Raw genomic sequence first — 19,487 nt, 5'->3', positions numbered from 1 at the left:
AATTCGGCCACGGACACCCCTAAATTTTGTATTTAAATACGCAGTGAATATATTCTGCACTAACCTTGGTGGGAAGTAGTGTATAGTTTGAGTGCCTTGTAAACATTCCCCTACCACCCGGTGGAAGTCTTCTTTCTGGCATATTGGGCATGCGAGTCTTGTGTTCCACATAAAATGAAACATGCAACCATCACAAGTGCCGTCCGCACATTTTGGTGGCAGAGTGATCTCCCCTTGTCCTTTCTGATCCTCGTCACATCGTAGACTGACCAAGGTGTGACGACCTGTAGGGCAAGCTCTTGTTGGCCTTAAAGAAACAAGCAAAAAATAATTATAATAAAGGGCCAAAATTCTGCCTAAAAAATAAACACAAAGTCCTGGCAATTTGTGTCATTGCATTTTATGATTATTGTTCTGTGAAAAATTGATTCAAATCTCTTTAGAAAGGAAGAAAAAGTTGCACAAAAGAGAAATTATATACAGCTTTAAATCATGGTGTTATTTAATCATAAAATATCAATTTGCCTAGTAATATATTTATTTCATAAAAGGCTCTTATCTTCAGAATCTGTTAAATTGGAGTAATGATATATTTTTACACTTTCAACACCTACATTACAATATAAATTGCTGATGAAATATTTTTGGTCTTTAAAAATGACTATAAAGATAAAAGTTAATCTGATTCTTTGTTCTTTCACACAGCTTTGATTTATTTATCTTTTAGTTTTAGGGATGTCTTACTTAGTTAAAACTTATACACTATATACACACACTTAAACTTACGTTTCAGCAGCAAAGTGGACTTGAATGTCATTATTTATCTCTGAAACATAATTGTAAAAAAATTTCATAAAAATAAGTCCATAATTATCATTTTACAAGTAGATAAATCATACATCTAAATGTTGAACAAGCATTATCATATGTTTGAATCCTGACCATACTGTAATTTGCATAATGGACTGGTCCAGGATTGAAATTTGGTACTTCTTAATGTTAACCCAGAAACCTGCTGGAACTTAAGTGATTAGCCTTGACTGCCAGTATAGAGCCAGGACAGCCTAAATGTCCATACAGTTTGATCAGGCTCTACACAAATTTTCTGCTTGATATCCCCAAAACTAATAATGGACTGTTCCAAAAATGGAAGCTGTACAAGTCCATTTAAGAAATTCATTAAGGGTAAATGTTAAAAGATTTTGATATCAAAATTCTATCAAGCACTTTAACATATTAGAGCCTTGATATTCAGACTGGCCTGGCTGTATACAAGTGGCATAGACAATTGAGCCGCATGGCGACAAACCAACATAATGGGTTTGCCACCTGCTTACAAACCCTATAGCAAGTAGAGAAATTGATAGCCATCAGCATGGATCCTGATCAGACTGCGCGGATGCGCAGGCTGATCTGAATCCATGCTGATCGCAACCGCACTATGTTGGTTTTGTCATGACACGGCTCAATTTATTATCATTACAAACATATAGAATTTTAAATGATTGTTATGTTAAAGACATATTTAAAATTTAAAAGGCTGATTAATCAGAATATATGTTTTATAAACATAAAGTAAAGAAAGCCAATGACAGGATATATAAAAGTTTAAACATATAAAGAAAGTTTTTCACTTTAGAAATAAATAACAACTTAACAAATTTTCAACCAAGAAAGACTTGTTCCTCCCTACAGGTATAACTTCTTTTTTTTCAAAAATAAAATACTTGACTTACCTGTAATGTCAAACCCGGAAGCATTATAAAGTTCATCAAGGGACTTTGTTCCATTAGTCATAGTCAGTGATGTCTGGTTACGTAATATCTCCACTAATCTATCTCCCAAACTGAAAACACAACACAAAAGTATTCTGTATCTTTATCTACTTCATGCACCCACATTCTTTTATAGGATGTTTGTTTGTTTGATTGGGTTTTAAATCACACCAACACAGTATAGATCATATGGCGACATTCCAGCTTTACTCGTGTAGGAAGACCTCAGGTGCCCTAATCTGTGCATTATTTCAGGCACAAGCAGGCACCTGAGTAGAGCCACCGGGTTTCTGTAAGCTAGCTGGAAAGATTCCAGACATGGAAGAATCCAAAGTCCCTGTCAGGATTTAAACCCATAGCGATCAGCGGCAAGTGGTTTGAAGTAAGCGATCTTAACCACTTGAACACAGACTTCACGGAATGGAAGTCCATTTGAAGGTTGTAATATATTCCACTTTGTTGCATAAGAAGCAGTATACATGGTGCAAAAAGCAGTTTTTCCTTGTTTTAATCCTTAGTATGCTGACAACATCTGATTCCATTCATGCAACTAATGCAAACTAAGATCAGCAGGCACATCTATGCTGTCTGATCATGGTCTGCAGTTTGCTATGCTGTCAGCACTTATTCTTAAATTTTCAACTGACAAGTCCATTTAAGATATTAAGGGTAAATATTTTTCATTCAGGATTTACAATATTCCAAGAATTATCTTCATTATTTGTGTATATCAAAGCTATATTGTGCATGGCTGATATCAATCTCTACACTTAGTGCTAATTTTACCTAGTTGACTGTGTGGTCATCACTGTACTGCTTTTATCAGAAGATGGTACCAGTGTTGTCCTACAAACCCGGGCAACAATCTGACTTGGCTCATGGAGTGCCTGGAACCAGAAAAATAATATCTTATTAGCAAATGCAGATTTTCTTATACTTAAATTATCTTCTATTAAAGCAGCATGACTCAAAATTCATGTTAATTTTGAAAATGTATCTAAAAGTTAAATATTGTAAAGTATGTGTACATTTTCCTCAAGTCTGATTTTCTTGAAATATTATTGCTCATCTGGAGGCATGCATCTTAAACGTTTTGCACAATTTTAATATAATAAATGATATAGAAAGATCTTGGGAAAATGGTCTTCTTTCTCTTAATTCTTAACTTAGTGAGACTATGAAGACCAAAATCATTAATAAATGTGAAAATAAAAGTAATCATACCTACACAAAATGATAAAAAATATACTACAGAACAATATTAAAGACTCGATCCTTACAATTTAATCACCAAAACAAAAATATATTATATCCCCATGCAATACTTATAAGAAACTTAACAAAGTATTAAACAAACAAAAAAGAAACTGTATATTATACTCAATGTCTAAATTTAAATAAGGTGACCTTTTTGGTCACACCAACATTTTAGAGGTCATATGGTGACTTCCTAGCTTGACTGGCAGAGCAAGAACTCAAGTGTCCTCTTTGCTTTATTTCAGACATAAAAGTTTGCTTGGTGGTTTCCTTTCATGAAGAAATCCATGGTTCGAACCAAAAGTGGTTTAAGGATGCAAAATCAGCAACCTTGACAACTTTGTCAATGAAAGCAACAGATAGCATTCTGATGAAAATCAAATTCTCTCATATTCAAAGTATTTCCTTTTATTCCTGAACAAATTCAAGAACTAAATATAATCATACTATCTATTTGAGAACATGAAGTTTATTAAGTTTAAACATAACACAATGGTTATATCCAAGTAAGTTTGAGAAACTTTAACCCATCAGTTTAAATCTTAACCTACAACTGTAAAATGGATTTGTCGCATTTTGGTTCTGGAACAGTCCACTTAAACAATTAAGTACTGTTAATTCTAAATTTAAACATTGTAGATTGTCTGTTCCTGCACATATGTCTAAATTTTAGAAATACTTTTATTTGAGAAAATCTTGGTCAATTCTTTAAACTATCATATACATCACCTCATTTAAACTGGATGGCAAACCTGTGAAAAACCTTTATGATATCATAAATAAAATACTCAAATTTTACACTTTTATCTATATACCTAAAATACAAACATGCAAAATAATAAATTAATAATTAACTTGACTAAGAAACCCAGATGTACAATTGAACAAAAGATACCATAAAGCAAAAAGATACAAAGTTAAACAATATCCCCATTTAAGATTTTTTCACAAGATGTAAACAAGAGTATAGAATAAAACTCATAAATACTATCAAAATAACCCACTAGGCCACCAGTACAAATAAAGAGTACTCCAGAGAGACAAGTATTAAACCCGAGTCAACCAGAAATGATATTAATCTTAAACCGACACCAACATTAAAATAATATCATAAAATATCATACAACACTAAAATCTGGTTTTCCTGCATGAGTAGATATATGCTACAAAAAGAAATGTATATATTGTTAAAATATTAGTGAATTACAGTAAATCTACACTAAAATACTACACAATTGCCCTGTTTTGAACCTAACAGTCCATTTTAAATTTAAGGTATTTCCATGTCAAAATACAAAAATTGAGATATAGAGCCTGGTCAGACTACATTGATGTGCAGGTTGACCTGGCTGTACATGATCAAAAGAAAAGGTTTTTTTACTTGCATAAAATATTTAAAAGGACTCTTGTCAGTACAATGTTAATATAAGGCGACAGTTTCTATAAATAGATCATCTGTTAAGGAAAGATTAAATGAATCACAACACAACGTACACATGTATACTTTATGTAATGCCCACTTTACAACTTACCATAGTCAATGAGTTCTCATTCTAGAATAATTCTATTTGTATTAACTTAATTATCAACAAAAATCAGGGAAAGCCAGAAAAGTTAACTATGAATTAAAAGGATATTTCAGAACAGGAAAGGCCTTAGTTTGTTTGTAAAATAAACACCAACATTGAAAAGACCATACCAAGAGTCAGGTTCTTCTTCTTTCATTTCAAGCATAATTAGGCAACTTAGTAGAACCACAGACAACCTGTAAGCTAGCTGAATAGCTTTCTCAAATGAAAAAATGAAACTCCCTGTGAGTGCTAAATTAATCCAAGTCAGTGATACTGGCCACTCAACCTGTTTATACAGTTTATAACTGACCTAAATAAGAACTTTGTTTGGGTTTTTGGAGTTGACTTTACCATCCAACTAACATGATAATCATATAGCGACTTTCAAGTTTTACTGTTGGAGGCAGACCTAAGACCAATGGCGTTCCATAACCTAGATAGATTGCTTCTTCGTGTGAAAGAATCAAATCTTCCACATGAGTTTTGAACCAGCAGTGGTTAGGGACAAGTGGTTCTAAGTCAATGACTTAAAACACTCGGCCATGGTTGTCAATTAAAAGAACTAGTTCAGGAAGTGATGCTATGAACTACATGCAAGGTGGATGTTTCTGGTAAGCAAACAATGGCAATAATATGGTAATACTTACAGAGTCAGATCTGGTGACATTATTCTCACATATCACCTGGGACTTGTCTGGTGTACCAAATAGACTAATGTTAAAACCATGGTAATATTGAGTACCACTAGAGGTGAACAGGAGGCTCCCCTGAATGAACTTGAAACTGAAAAGTAAATATCATAGTGATGTAAGTAAAAGTATACTATCTAGTATATAACAGTATACTAGTATTAAATATTGCTTTGGTGACTAAGAACATGGTTTAACAAGACAGTAATCTCTTTCCTCAATGCTTGACAGTAATAAACAAGAGCGATCAGTGATCACATGTGTCGCCTCATAATGGCCAATTTCATGTTGGGACAAGTTTTGTGAAAGACGGACAGACAGACGGACAGTGCACAACTAGACTTGGTCCTGATCATTCCTGTAAAGTTTGGATAAAATTGCACCAGTAGTTTATGAGGAGTAGTCCAGACAAGCTTTTGTGTATCTGGCAACACACAGAAACAAGAGGGCCATGATGGCCCTGAGGTCGCTCACCTGTATATAGGCCCCCCCCCACCCCCGGGCCAATTTTTACCCAAGGGCTTTTATTTGTTTATTTGAACAGACTTGGTAGACACCCATAAGAAGATGTTTCATGCTAAACATCTAATTTCTAGCTCATTGGGTTTTTTAAAAGAAGATTTTTAAAGTTTTTACTATACACATATACATAGTTAAAAACAATGACACCCCTGGGGCAGGGCCAGTCTTGACCCCCGGGCTTTTATTTGAACAAACTTTGTAGATATTTACTTAAAGATGTTTCATGCTTAATATCTAAACTCTAGCTATTTTGGTTTTTTCAAAGAAGATTTTTTTTTTTTGCTATACACATATAAGGAAAATCAATGACCCCCCCCCCACCCGGGCGGGGCCAGTTTGGACCCCAGGGCTTTTATTTGAACATACTTGGTAGACACCCATTAGAACATGTTTCATGCTAAATATCTTAGCTCTAGCTCTTTGGGTTCTTTAAAAGAAGATTTTTTAAGTTTTTACTATATGTATATAGGGAAAATCTATGACCCCCTGGGGCGGGGCCAATTTTGACCCAAGGGCTTTTATTTGAACAAACTTGGTAGACACTTATTAGAAGATGTTTCATGCTAAATATCTTAGCTCTAGCTCTTTGGGTTCTTTAAAAGAAGATTTTTTAAGTTTTTACTATATGCATATAGGGAAAATCTATGACCCCCTGGGGCGGCTCAATTTTGACCCCAGGGTTTTTATTTGAACAAACTTGGTAGACATTCACTAGAAGATGTTTCATGCCAAATATCTAAGCTCTAGCTCTTATGGTTCTTTAAAAGAAGATTTTTTAAGTTTTTACTATATGCATATAGGGAAAATCAATGACCCCCCGGGGTGGGGCCAATTTTGACCACAGGGCTTTAATTTAAACAAACTTGGTAGACACTCACTAGAAGATGTTTCATGCTTAATATCTTAGCTCTAGCTCTTTGGGTTCTTTAAAAGAAGATTTTTTAAGTTTTTACTATATGCATATAGGGAAAATCAATGACCCCCCGGGGCGGGCCAATTTTGACCCCAGGGCTTTTATTTGAACAAACTTGGTAGACACTCACTAGAAGATGTTTCATGCCAAATATCTTAGCTCTAGCTCTTTGGGTTCTTTAAAAGAAGATTTTTTAAGTTTTTACTATATGCATATAGGGAAAATCAATGACCCCCTGGGGCGGGGCCAATTTTGACCCCAGGGCTTTTATTTGAACAAACTTGGTAGACACTCACTAGAAGATGTTTCATGCCAAATATCTAAGCTCTAGCTCTTGGGGTTGTTTAAAAGAAGATATTTAAAGATTTTTCTTTCGGTTGCCATGGCAACCAGAGTTCTGCATGGAATTAAATTCTTTGAACAATTTTTAAAGGTGACCACCAAAGGAACATTCCTGTGAAGTTTGGATGAAATTGGCTCAGTGGTTTATGAGGAGATGTCATTTAAAGCAAAAGTTTACGGACGGACGACGGACGGACGGACGGACGGACGGACGACGGACGGACGCCGGACGAAAAGCGATCACAAAAGCTCACCCTGTCACTTTGTGACAGGTGAGCTAAAAACACCTTTTTATCAAAGGGCCATAACTCAGTCAAAAATCATTCAACCTGAAAACCTGTGCAATATGAGCAAGGACTTGAGCTACAGATCAATCCTGTAAAGTTTCATTGAAATTGCATTAGTTGTATAAGAGAAGTAGTCCGGACAAACATTAAAAATAAAAATTATTAAGGGCCATAATTCTGACAAAAATCATTGAACCGGAAAATGCTGACAATATGCACAACTAGACTTGGTACTTATCATTCCTGCAAAGTTTGGATGAAATTGCACCAGTAGTTTATGAGGAGTAGTCCGGACAAGTTTTATGACGGACGGACGGACGGAAGGACAGACGACGGAGAAGTGAACCCTATATGTTGCCACTACTTCGTAGAGGCGACACAAAAAGGGGCATTACTCTGTAAAAAGGTACCTAAGAGTTACAGGACCTGCAGCCATTTTGTCACATAATCACAGAGAACAGGTGTGTTGAGTTTCAACCCACACAAAAACTAACCAATAGTGTGACACTGATGTACTGATGTAAATACTCAAACTTAAATAATTTTATTGCGTTAAACATACAATATATGTTTATAGCACATACAACATATCTATAGGCAGAAAACATGGATTTTTTCAATAGCTCTCCATTTTCTTTAAATAATCAGGCTTAAACAAGCGCTAGTCCCTCTCTCTTTAAATCCCTCTTCCTTAAAACATTGAATCCACAAATTTCAAATAATTGTATGAAACATTTTTGTAACATTTGACTTGCATATTGGTTTGCTCTGATATTTCAAACACACACTGTGGCAGACTGGCTATTTATGACTAAGCTACATTTTCAAGCCTGATACTTTATAAGATAGTGATTCATCCAATCTCTCAGAATGTCAATCACTACTATCTTATACAATTAATAACTGTCTACTATACTTTATATAATTTGTTATGAATGGTAAAGTAAAAACACAAGAGTAATCAACCTGTTTTTCAACTTATTTCAAAAGACACACAAGATGTTTATTATTGTTACCAACGGCCACAAAAGTTGCCAACTAAAGTTCAGTAATTTATTCACTACAGAAATAAAATCATTTTTTAACTTGTACTGTATAAGTGGTTAAGTCAGCAACACAGAAATATTGGCAAATTTCGCGAATTGACGAAAATTGCTAAAATTTCCTGTCATTAAATTCTACCCTTATATGATTCTCTAACATTTCCTCACATGAAGACTTTTAAATTCGCTAACTTTTCCTCTCATGGAAATATCCACTTATACAGTATATGTGAACATATAAATCTACCTGTTGCTGAGATTTCTAAAGTCAAACATCCTGCCATTATCATCTGTATACTGTCCGTCAGAGAAACATGATGTACCTCTATATACAGCTAGGCCATGTCCGCATGGCTTGCACGAGTCAGCACCATAGGCATTGTGTGATGTTACCACTGTGCCTGGTGGACAATTCACACATGTAGTCGTGGCTGGGTCAATGTATGAACCGTCAGGACAAGGGACACAACTAGACGATACAAGAAAAAATAACCATTTTTTTTCTTTCTTACTTATACATAGCTCAAATTTACAAAAACTTACTAAACATTAAATCACATAACTTAAGCTATTGGTATTAAAGGAATAAAGTTAAAAACAAGTATAAAAATATTCAAATTTTAATACTTGTAAATTATGCATTATCTCTAGTAAAACTCACTTCTATTTATTCATTTATAACCTTTTTTTTCTCAAATTAAGTCATATGGCTACTGTTTGAACAACACAAGATTAACCTCCATTTTATCAGTCTTTTCAGGTTTAAATGAAGTATTGTAACCCTACTCATCAAGCTAGCTTTCAGACAAGTTATCTGGTTTGGTAATACCCCTGCAGCAGATGGGAACAAGCATTCTGAACAATAATTAAAACCAAGTCACAAAGGAGACCTCAGAAGAGGTTCATTTTAACAGTATTATTACCTAAATTATATTTAATTTCAACATTAAATTTATTCAGAGTAATGAAAGCTTACACCTAATTTTGACCCATTCTTTTTTATTTTTCCTGGACCTTACCAGTACTGGTACTTTTGAAACATGAAAATGCCTCCAGTAGGATTCAAACACACTTTTCTCTGTTTGAGTGGCAAACCCATTAACCTTTAGACCATTGGTCCCATTCAAATTATAACTAAATCTCAACCAACCCATCATCATTTGTTCCCTTAGGGCATTTGCGACAATTACTCGCCCCTCCACCCATGGTATTTGTGATCTGTATGGAATATATCTTTGCGGTAGCGGCGGCCACTGTTGTTGAATCTATTAGCCAGCCAGAGTTTTGGAACGCCAGGGTAAACTCAAAAGATCCATTCCTCTTAATATCATACCTGGAAAATTGAAAACACAGTAATTTTTGATTTTTTCTGTCTAAAAGATGACAGGATATTTCAAAAATTTTCTGATACTTCTTTTGTGAACATTATTTGTGAATATATTTTATTTATATATAGTCACCATGTGAAATCCATATGTGTGAATTATTCAGGAAGTGTAAGTCATTTCAACTTTTACAGATAAGATCAAAGAAATTCTCCATTCTGGCAGCAGCTACTTGCTCATTTACATGTGCTGTGTTTATTAAATAGAGTGAATTGTTGTAGAAGTGTGCACAGTTGGATTTCAAATGCATAGGAATATAATCATGTATGCTGATAGGCCTAGGTGAAAAATTACAAAGCATTTGTAAGCATTCCTTTTTTATGCTGTGCATATATCCTGTAATAATGCACTTCATCTTGACTGCCCTACCTGTTTGATAGGTGAATACTGTGAAGCATGTTAGAATTAGATATAAAGCATCACTGCAAGTGAATACAGTTTAAATTCATGTCTAAAAGACTCTTGGCTTAGCAATCAGACAGTTTTACCACTGCGATCACAGTTTCGTCAGTTTTACTAAAAGTGGAAAACTTTCTTTTAGTATGAAATTTTAGAATTAAATATACATGTTACAAATATAATTCATAAGAATAACATGATTTCTGGGTAAAGTTTTTTTTTTACCTCACAAACTGTTGTACCTAAACAATGACAAAAAAAAATTTGTTTTCAATAGAAGCTGAACAAAACTATGAGAATTAAAGCTGGTAAAGGGATTAAGGTAAAATACTTACGTGAACTTATTCCTGGCTTGTGCATTTTCCCAGCTTTGTATCAAATCTTGCTTCCCATTCTCATCCTATAAAAAAAATTGAAATAAATTCATCACCATTTAACTTTAAGTACAGATTTATATGAACATTACTGGCCTTAAAGTTATAAAACGTTATTTTCTAAGTTCTGTTTTAGATCTGAGTTTGAGATTATAGAAAACACAACCAGAGATGGTCAAAATCATATGGGGACCATACATTGCCTGAAACTCTAATGGATACTTAAATAACTATGGGCACACATAGGTAACAGTAAATTTTCGTTGATGCTAATCAGTCTTTTTCTCTTATGCAGCTATAAAAATTCTCTTGCGTGTCTAGGAAAACAGTAGGGAGAACCATATTGTACATGTAGCCACCTTTATAAACATTAGTTAAGGTGTCCCCAGTAAAAAGGTTTGTGATTGTACAAGTTCTTTATAACTTGAATGTAAATTATTAAAGTATCTTAATGGTCAGAAAATAAAACTTTCTTTATCTAAAGAAATTCCACAGCATAAAATGAAACATTCGAACTAAATATAAAAGAAAATCACAAGTGAATACTTACTGAAAGTATCACAAACTGGCAGAAACCTTTACAGTCAGTCTCAAATACGACACTTAGTTGTCCGACAGTACTGGTTCCCCCTTCCCCAGCTTTCTGTTGTGTCCGGAACCCTTTAACTTTGATCTGTAACACAAGGTAGGCACTCTCTCCACGTGCAAAATGTGTCTGTATATGATCTCCGTATGGTAACCATTTCGTATCATTGTTACAATTCTCCTCTGTAAAATCAAATAATGTCAATTAATCCATAACTTGCTGAATTTGTATAATGGATTTGCCTAGTTTTGAAATTGGAACAGTCCATTCAAAGAGTAAGGGGGTTTCAATATCAAAATTAAAAAAATGAGCTACCAACAGTAAAGAGCTTGGTCAGACTGCACAGACTTGTAGGCTACCCTGACTTTATGATCATAGTAGCAAAGGCTTATTACTTTCACTCCCAGTAGGTTAAGGGTAAAAAGAAACTTAAATCAAGGTTTTATTCATAATTCCTCTGATCATTGGGGATTTTGTCTTTGTCATATCAAAATAAAGCAATTTTCCTGCTGGAATAAAGATACTCTGTCCATAAGTTCAGTCTTAAGTGATCACCTGGGAATATCTATTTTAGTCAACTAAAAAAAAATTACTGTGTTAAAAAGATTTAGAATTCTATACAAAGTTCAGATCAACAGATCTACCAATTGCAATTCTGAAACATTGAACACTGAGCAGTGGAGACCACAGTAATTATAAAAGAACAAGAATTCCTTTCTAAGAACATTTGTCATGCCTCAACAAGATTTTCAAGACAATTCCCACAAAATAAATATGCTATAACTATTTGAAACAACATGCTTGACGCCACATACATTGAAACAAAACATCAGCCTTCATCAATGACATTTCTGTATGCCAAAAGTCTTTTCTGTTACCTATTTACATTCATAAAAAGATTTATCTTTGTGCCTTGACTAATATCTATGAGGGTAACACTTGCTCAATTAGTTTTTGTTACATTTTAATTATAAACCTGATCAGTATGTATGTAATTACACAGAATTTATAACTTAATTTAACTCGGCAATTTTCTTAAAACTAATTAAAGTTTTGTCTATTCTGAGCGCATGCGGTAATAAATAAGCTTAATCACTGATAATAAATCTCGAAATTTCTAATCTAACATCATTTTGAAGTAAAATCTACAGCCAGCCAACAAATTTAATCTCACTCTTTGAAATCAATATCTTTACATGTGAACCTATTTTTTGTAAACAAATTTTTAAATCCTTTTATATAAAATGTAAAATTTTCTATACATATATTCCAAGAATATCTTTATATAAAATGTAAAATTTTCTATACATATATTCCAAGTATATTTTTTTGTTTCTTAAACTCTTTCTTCATTCTTGTAAATATTATGCTACAAAATGTCTAACTTTTATTACCAGAATTTGAAGATTTCATAAACAAATACAATAAATTTGGAACCTCATTGCTTAGTACTAGTTGGTTCCAGGAAAGGATTCGAGACCGATTCAATCCAACACAATCCAAATAAAATAAATTTGTACAAACTAATGTGAATGATACTAAATGACTTATGATAATTATCAGGTTGATTACACCTGACCTTCTTTAATCATTTTATCTTCTATTATCTAAATAAAGCATTACCTGAAAATGATACACAGGTAGTTTCAATAACGTTCGGGATGTCATTCCAGTTCTGAAGCTCGTAGCCGTAATCAGGGGCTGTGGTGGCCGGGCATTCCTTACATTCTACGCCATTTGACATGAAACCGGGGGAGCAGTAGGTACAAGTCTTGTTAACAAGGTGCATGCCTGGATTGCAGGTGTGACAGTCAATGGGTTCGGAGGAGTCAGGAAGCTTGGCGGAGGATAGGTGATTTGGGTCACAGATTACGGGTTGTACCCAGCGGTAGATCATGCCCGTCTATAATAACATGGTGAAATAATAGATGTTATATATCATTCATGCAGAATGTTAGGCAGGATGCAAACATTATATCTTAAGATACATGTAACAAATTTCTTAATTCCAAGACCTATGAGAAAGACATCTTGCATATCATTTTGACAATAGATTTTTATGTACCAGACAACTTCTTTCGCACTAGTAAATGTTGACTTTAAAAACTTATATAACAATAACCTCCTTTAAGTGACAGCCCTGCACTTCCAACAATGATCCTGATTCAAAATGCACTATCAAACAAAGAAATTCGTATTTTAGTATTGTAGAGTCTTTTTTAAATCCAAGATCTAAGTTATCTAATACTGTATCAAGATATGCACTGTGATTTAGTAATGTCTGACCTATTTTGTAAGTATACTAACTTCTAATATTCCAAAACTAAGCAGCTCCCAGTTTTATTTTTATTTTAGATATTGTGTATTACTGAAATAGTTTTTTTTTAAAATGCAAACAACTTCAATGAAAAAAGGAAAGGGAAATTAACTAGGAAAGATAACTTTGGGTATAAAAAGCTGATTAGATTACCTACCTTACCATTCTCATCACATGGTTTAAGTATATGATAATAGTCAGATTCAGTACATGGAGGTCGTTCTGTACAGTTGACAGATCCTGGAGCTGTTAAGAAATAGTAACAAGAATTTGTGACAAGAGTTACAAACATCCCCCGACTTTACATGTAGCACAAAATTGTGCTATTTTTATTTTGTGCTATTTTAAAAGATTGAGGTAAGGACTTTCAGTGCAAAATTCTAATCAAAGCTAGATGCAAGTAACAATAAATTCATTACAGAAATATGATAAAATAACTCCTGTGTATGTGTCAACAGAAATACATTATTTTGTATAGTTATTATCACTATTTCAAAGCCACAAAATGTGACCAATACAAAATCAATACAGGATATGGTCTGTTACAGGGTGTTTTTCTTGTGACCCAGTCATCAATTAAGGTATGTGGGCAATTCACCAATGACATTTTATTTGCATGGGTCTGACTTGGCATCATACCCTGTAACAGATTATTTTAGGCTTTCACCTCAAAATGTGACCTTGGCGTTTGAGGTAGGGATCTGGGTGTCGATCATGACATATTATTATGTAAATCTTCTTATTATTGTCAACATTTGTGCAAAGTAATTCAATACAATTTTTATACAAACTAAAAGAACAATAAACTATTATAATAAATAAATACTTGAGTAGTATTTATTGACATCACAATCGGAACAACTCATAGCGCCCTCTAGCGAGTACTTGTTGGCTGGACACAGTGTACATATGGTAGCCCTCTCACTGCTATATGTGCCGGCTGGACATTTACTGCACTCTGATGTGTACGCAACACCTGGATAAATATATTATAAAACAATAAACTCCATATCTAACTTCAAACTTAAAATACATAGCTAAAAATAGTTCAAAAACTGTATTGTTTTTTTTTTTCATTACTTTTTCTCTTTTTTTTATTTCATTTTCAAAATTTAAAAATCTACTTGAAACTTGTCTTGCTTTGATTTAGATGCTGTACATCTCATTGATTAGTACTGGTTGGTTTATGGAATGTATTTGAAAGTGTGTTTTCTACACAATGAAACTAAAATAAACTTTTAGAAACTAAGGTGACTGTCTAGAGTCTGGAAATACTGCACAGATGTCCAGCCTGGCCTGGTTCTCTACTTTCGGCATAGTCAAGTTATAAGTGAGTCGTCATCACCAATAGCATTCCAGTTAATACACAAACTGTTACAAAGAACAAGCAATAACTTTACCAGTGACAGTCATCTTCCTGATAAGCAGTGGGCTTGTATCATCTGTGCTACCTATTCCAATAACCCGCCATGTTATCACATTGAACCCAGACTTCAGATTCAGCTAAAATGTTAAAAGAATAAAGGCTATCATAAACAAGAGGGCCATGATGGCCCTGAGGTCGCTCACCTGTATATAGGCCCCCCACCCCCGGGCCAATTTTTACCCAAGGGCTTTTATTTGTTTATTTGAACAGACTTGGTAGACATCCATAAGAAGATGTTTCATGCTAAACATCTAAGTTCTAGCTCATTGGCTTTTTTAAAAGAAGATTTTTAAAGTTTTTACTATACACATGTAGTTAAAAACAATGTCACCCCTGGGGCAGGGCCAGTTTTGACCCCCGGGCGTTTATTTTAACAAACTTTGTAGATATTTACTTAAAGATGTTTCATGCTTAATATCTAAACTCTAGCTATTTGGGTTTTTCCAAAGAAGATTTTTAAGTTTTTGCTATACACATATAAGGAAAATCAATGACCCCCCCCCCCCCCGGGCGGGGCCAGTTTTGACCCCAGGGCTTTTATTTGAACATACTTGGTAGACACCCATTAGAACATGTTTCATGCTAAATATCTTAGCTCTAGCTCTTTGAGTTCTTTAAAAGAAGATTTTTTAAGTTTTTACTATATGCATATAGGGAAAATCAATGACCCCCTGGGGCGGGGCCAATTTTGACCCCAGAGCTTTTTATTTGAACAAACTTGGTAGACACTCATAATAAGATGTTTCATGCTAAATATCTTAGCTCTAGCTCTTTGGGTTCTTTAAAAGAAGATTTTTTAAGTTTTTTACTATATGCATATAGGGAAAATCTATGACCCCCTGGGGCAGGGTCAATTTTGACCCCAGGGCTTTTATTTGAACAAACTTGGTAGACATTCACTAGAAGATGTTTCATGCCAAATATCTAAGCTCTAGCTCTTATGGTTCTTTAAAAGAAGATTTTTTAAGTTTTTACCATATGCATATAGGGAAAATCAATGACCCCCGGGGCGGGGCCAATTTTGACCCCAGGGCTTTAATTTGAACAAACTTGGTAGACACTCACTAGAAGATGTTTCATGCTTAATATCTTAGCTCTAGCTCTTTGGGTTCTTTAAAAGAAATTTTTTTAAGTTTTTACTATATGCATATAGGGAAAATCTATGACCCCCTGGGGCGGGGTCAATTTTGACCCCAGGGCTTTTATTTGAACAAACTTGGTAGACATTCACTAGAAGATGTTTCATGCCAAATATCTAAGCTCTAGCTCTTATGGTTCTTTAAAAGAAGATTTTTTAAGTTTTTACTATATGCATATAGGGAAAATCAATGACCCCCGGGGCGGGGCTAATTTTGACCCCAGGGCTTTAATTTGAACACACTTGGTAGACACTCACTAGAAGATGTTTCATGCTTAATATCTTAGCTCTAGCTCTTTGGGTTCTTTAAAAGAAGATTTTTTAAGTTTTTACTATATGCATATAGGGAAAATCAATGACCCCTGTCACTTTGTGACAGGTGAGCTAAAAACATAGAATGAGATTTTTAGAACAAATCAAATGAAATCAATAATTATCTGCACATAGCTAGCATGTTAATGGTCTTACTGATAAGGTTTTAATTGAATCTCTGGAGGAATTTTTCTCTATGCATTTATTTTTTCAGATCAAAGAGTTTGCCATAATTGGGTCAATATCAAACAAATTTTAAAACCACAATAAATAGCTTGGCCATTTAATGTTTTCATACTTTTCCTTATGTTTACAATTGTATGTCATATAATTATACAAATACTATGATTTTGGTAAAATGATATCTACAGCTATTGACATTTGTAAAATTCTATACAGTTATTGATTCATTAGAATTTTTACAAATCACTCAAAAAACTGTATAAAAGTGTATAAAAATTATTGGTATTTTTTCTCTTAATCATTTTGGTATCAAAATTTCAAATTCAATGTCTATTCTAGGATTTGAAAACAGGGGGGATTTTTATCGAAAAGTGAGAATTTATTACATTTGTTGATTTTTTTTCCTTCTTTCTCTATGTAAAATTTTCCCCGTCTCTGAAAAAATAGGGGGAATTCTCAAAAATATTAGTGAATGACCCCCCTCCTAGAATAGACACTATTCAATTTCGCTTATCACAAAATAATTTTCATTTATAACATAATTTATCTACACTTAAACAGCAAAATACAAATTTATGCTATTTGTGAGATTTAGTGTCCTAAAACCTACAGTTATTGTCTGCCATTCTCCTTCATTGGTGGAGTCAGGCCATCTGCTGGAATCTTTGTCACTAGAAGCTTGACACTGATCATTCTGAACCTAGAAAATAAAACATTACTAAATTCATGAAATAGTCTATAATAATATTCAAACTCTAAGAGATCTAGCAAAACAAAATTATTAGGAAATAGATATCAATTTTGGGTGCATTGTTGTACAATGATACATGGTTCCAGTTCAAATGCATAGGAATACAATCATTAAGGCAGATAGATCTGAATAATTAATTACAAAACATTTGAATGATAAAACTGTGCATTATTATATAAATAACACATGGGTTTGTGGGTAACAGTAAAGATATCAGCCCTGAGGAAAATACTGTTACCCGAGGCATTAGCAACACTGAACAGTACACTTGCTTTAACAGTAAGAATAGCTCCTAGTAGCCTGAGGGAAATCAACATTACACAAAAAGTGAGGGGTAATTATATACTATAATGCAAGAAAAATTTATATTTATTTCCATACTAATATGCCGACAAAAAGAAAATTGATAAAAATATGTTGAACTACATCGAACTTAGAAGATGAATTTCCTGACGTCGTTTGATTTATTGATATCACATCTGACGTCATATGATGTGTAAGTACTTGTTTCTAATGCTGTGCATATATCATGTAAAAAGCACTTGGTTGCCCTACTTGCTTCATAGCGGAATAGTCAAAATTTGTTTTTTGCCAACACTTCAGAGCCAGGCCAGCCTGCACTTCCATGACGAATGACCTGGCTAGTTGTACTGTTTGATGCTGAATTTGGAAATTTCAATACTGAAATCCCCCAAACTAAATTTAGTACGAAAGCAGGACACAGATTATTTAAGTTTTTTATATATAAATACAGTATTTATTTTTATTGAGTGGTATGAAATTAAATATTTCATCACACTAGTGAAATATGATAAATTCCATACCTCAAGATGGAAATAAATCCTGTATTTATAGAAAAAAACCTTTTTAACATTGCAATCTGAAAGACTTCCCCCTTAATTTTGTATTATTGCTGAATTTAGAAGAATTTCTTTAGATACGGAACATAATTTGAACTGTAGAGCAAAATAAATTTTTACAGTGAAAATATTGAAATTGAAAAAAAACACATTTTATTTTGTCAATATTTCTCAATATTCGATCATTTATAAGACTCTGTCACGGTGATATTTAAGATATAAATGTAACACAACTATAGCTAAAATATAGCTACAATAACTAGCTATTACAAACTGCATTTTTTTCTAACGAAATTGAGGCTACTTGTATGGCATGATTCCCCAACACTCACATGTACATAGAAAATTAAACTCTACTTGTTGCATGAACATATATTCTAAAGAGGCCTTACTACTTACTTATGCTATCAAATTTATGGGGTACTATAAAGTAGGTATATATTAACCTATATTTACTTAAAAATTTTAACCTTTACCCCAGTTTGTGTGTTAAAAGATAGTTAACCATAAGTAACATGCATAGATACACATTTATCAATAAACTTAAACAAAGTCGTATTTTTTTAACCTAAATCATGTTAAACTTGTACATTTTAAAACAAAACAATACAGTTTGCACTTAAAACATTGTCTTCTTTTTGTTATCTTAAAATAGCAGTTAAACTTTAAATTCAGAAGGCCATATTTCATTGTAATTATAACAAAAATAAGACAAGAATTATATGCTGTTGCACTAACAATCCAGTTGTAATTTTCATACCCCATTATTTCAACCAACAAACAAGCTCAAACTTAGTTTTTACTCTTTCCCTGCTGAGTTTGCATAATAAATTTGTCCTGATTGAAATTTGTGTGAACATCGTAAAGAACATTCTATTGGAAGTTTCAGGAAATTAAGGATTTGGACAGAAAACAGGATAGAGTATTCTCACACTAAGCATGTGCCGGGTGGCCACAGATGTTCTATGGGAATTTTACCAGAGGTTGCATTGCAATATTCCCCCAGAAGACTGGCTAAACATTGAACTATTCTCAATTCACATTGTGACAAAGAGCATAAGTTTGATAACTCAGGTATCACTACTCACGGCAACCTGCTGCTAAAGAAATAGGACAGTAACCTTTTCCAACCAAATTGAAGATTGAAAACATTTTATGAACCATATACTGTCATTTTTACTTCTGGTGAAGTAAACTTGCATTTAATTATCAAATACATTAATAGCCTTGCAGATTAGGCACATATTATTAAAAGTCACAAGGAAAACCACACTGTAAGTAATTATGTCAATAAATTTGCATAAAATGACTTGCCAATCTTTGGTCAATTATAAACTTATAATAAGAAAATATCTAG

The 19,487-nt window shown here is 33.5% G+C and overlaps 1 protein-coding gene across 4 annotated transcripts in view; it reads right to left on the bottom strand.

Moving 5' to 3' along the window:
• LOC132732855 (endosome/lysosome-associated apoptosis and autophagy regulator family member 2-like) overlaps nucleotides 1–19,487 on the bottom strand; it is a 65,446-nt gene that overhangs the window by 10,214 nt on the left and 35,745 nt on the right. For 2 of the 4 annotated variants that reach the window (XM_060719373.1, XM_060719374.1), the window contains exons 5-19: nucleotides 17,130–17,219; nucleotides 14,861–14,963; nucleotides 14,287–14,436; nucleotides 13,618–13,706; nucleotides 12,767–13,046; nucleotides 11,108–11,325; nucleotides 10,519–10,583; nucleotides 9,550–9,732; nucleotides 8,647–8,868; nucleotides 5,251–5,386; nucleotides 4,157–4,195; nucleotides 2,562–2,662; nucleotides 1,737–1,846; nucleotides 787–826; nucleotides 65–307 (exon numbers count right to left, since the gene is read on the bottom strand). In XM_060719373.1, coding sequence (XP_060575356.1) covers nucleotides 65–307; nucleotides 787–826; nucleotides 1,737–1,846; nucleotides 2,562–2,662; nucleotides 4,157–4,195; nucleotides 5,251–5,386; nucleotides 8,647–8,868; nucleotides 9,550–9,732; nucleotides 10,519–10,583; nucleotides 11,108–11,325; nucleotides 12,767–13,046; nucleotides 13,618–13,706; nucleotides 14,287–14,436; nucleotides 14,861–14,963; nucleotides 17,130–17,219 — 2,069 coding nt within the window. Of the gene's footprint in view, nucleotides 1–64; nucleotides 308–786; nucleotides 827–1,736; nucleotides 1,847–2,561; nucleotides 2,663–4,156; nucleotides 4,196–4,564; nucleotides 4,586–5,250; nucleotides 5,387–8,646; nucleotides 8,869–9,549; nucleotides 9,733–10,518; nucleotides 10,584–11,107; nucleotides 11,326–12,766; nucleotides 13,047–13,617; nucleotides 13,707–14,286; nucleotides 14,437–14,860; nucleotides 14,964–17,129; nucleotides 17,220–19,487 lie in introns of all 4 variants that reach the window. The other 2 variants (XM_060719375.1, XM_060719376.1) reach the window with 2 other exon arrangements.

The sequence above is a fragment of the Ruditapes philippinarum genome, unplaced genomic scaffold (assembly GCF_026571515.1).
Source record: "Ruditapes philippinarum isolate M1 unplaced genomic scaffold, ASM2657151v2 ctg164_1_1_1_1, whole genome shotgun sequence".
Taxonomy (NCBI): Eukaryota; Metazoa; Mollusca; class Bivalvia; order Venerida; family Veneridae; genus Ruditapes; species Ruditapes philippinarum.
The sequence above is the reverse complement of the archived record's forward strand: the minus strand, read 5'-3'. Positions and strand labels throughout refer to the sequence as shown.